At 39.2% G+C, this 1,293-nt stretch overlaps 1 protein-coding gene across 1 annotated transcript; it reads left to right on the forward strand.

Annotated features, from left to right (window-relative positions):
• The first annotated feature begins 403 nt into the window (after positions 1-403).
• On the forward strand, positions 404-1,001 carry LOC120185013 (putative glycine-rich cell wall structural protein 1). The gene has a single exon (XM_039189349.1). It carries the CDS (start codon positions 425-427, stop codon positions 926-928), a length of 504 nt encoding a protein of 167 aa, XP_039045280.1. The 5' UTR covers positions 404-424; the 3' UTR covers positions 929-1,001.
• The last annotated feature ends 292 nt before the right edge of the window (positions 1,002-1,293 follow it).

Genomic DNA, 1,293 nt, shown 5'->3' on the forward strand with positions numbered 1-1,293 from the left:
CACCATTGTTTATGTTGACATATTATCGTAGGGTAGTGCTAAAAAATAAAAAATTTATCACGTCAACAATCCAATTGATTTTTAATAACAAATGATAAAAATGAAACTAAAATATAACATTATATATGATTTTGATAAAAAAAATAGTTTTATATGAAAGCGTGGTTATTATCCCTAAAGATTTTAGGTTTTAAAACAACATCTACAGGAATGTTCGAGAGATACCTTGTAATTGTCTATAGTGTCTAAAATATAACTAAATAAATAGATGGATGACTAAATACATAGTTTACCCGAAAGTAAATACATCACAAGTGGCCTTGATGTCAAAATCAACACCCCGTTATAAATAACCCCACTCACGAACCACATCAACCATCCACAGTAAAGGAGCTTATTAAATCTTCAAAAAGTGAAGAAGAAAATGCAACTCAATTCTATTCATTTCTCCTTGTTTCTTTTTTTCTCGTTGGTTTCACTTAACATCGCTGGTGCCGGTGGTTCCGGTGACCAGAAAACACTGACGACCTCCATGGAGGGCTCAAATGCTCCGAGTGGTGCTACTGGTTCCGCCTATGGTCCTAGCTGGGACTACAGCTGGGGATGGGGTTCGAGCCCCGGGATTGGATGGGGTTACGGCTCGGGCTCGGGGAGGTCGCCCAATGGGTTCGGGAGGGGTTATGGGTTTGGGTTTGGGTCCGGAACGGGGTCTGGTTCGGGGTATGGGTATGGGTCTGGAAGTGGTGGTGCCCATGGCGGTGGCTACGGTTCTGGAAGTGGACAAGGGAACTCCGGGGGGGCGGCTCGGCTGGAGGAAGCGGTGGTTCGAGTGAAAATGGAAACGGCAACCGTTGGCCGTCTGTTGACAGGAACCACCATGGTTAATTCTCATGTCGGGAAACTATGCTTAGTATGTAATATAAAATAGATGGTGTGTAAAATTATATATATATAACGAGTGTTACGGCGGTTTTATAAGTTAAAAAGCTTATATATGTTTATGTACTGAACTACTGATTATATAGCTTCAACTCTCCCTTTGTTTGCCTGGTTGCCTTGTTAATCTGTTTCGTATCAGTTCGGGAATGTTTATGAAAGTGTTTTTGACCTAAAATTTCGTTTAAAACACAAAAACATTTTCAAGCAGTTAATTTTCGGTAAAAAATTCACGTTTAAAATGTGATTAACGACTCAAACCAAGAAATTAAAAAACAGTGCTATTGCGTTAGAAAAACTCGTTCGAAAAAACATTCCCAAACGAAACTTCAAAAATTCAAGTCAAATTAACATAAA

Source organism: Hibiscus syriacus, unplaced genomic scaffold (genome assembly GCF_006381635.1).
Source record: "Hibiscus syriacus cultivar Baekdansim isolate YM2019G1 unplaced genomic scaffold, ASM638163v2 tig00112988_pilon, whole genome shotgun sequence".
Taxonomy (NCBI): domain Eukaryota; kingdom Viridiplantae; phylum Streptophyta; class Magnoliopsida; order Malvales; family Malvaceae; genus Hibiscus; species Hibiscus syriacus.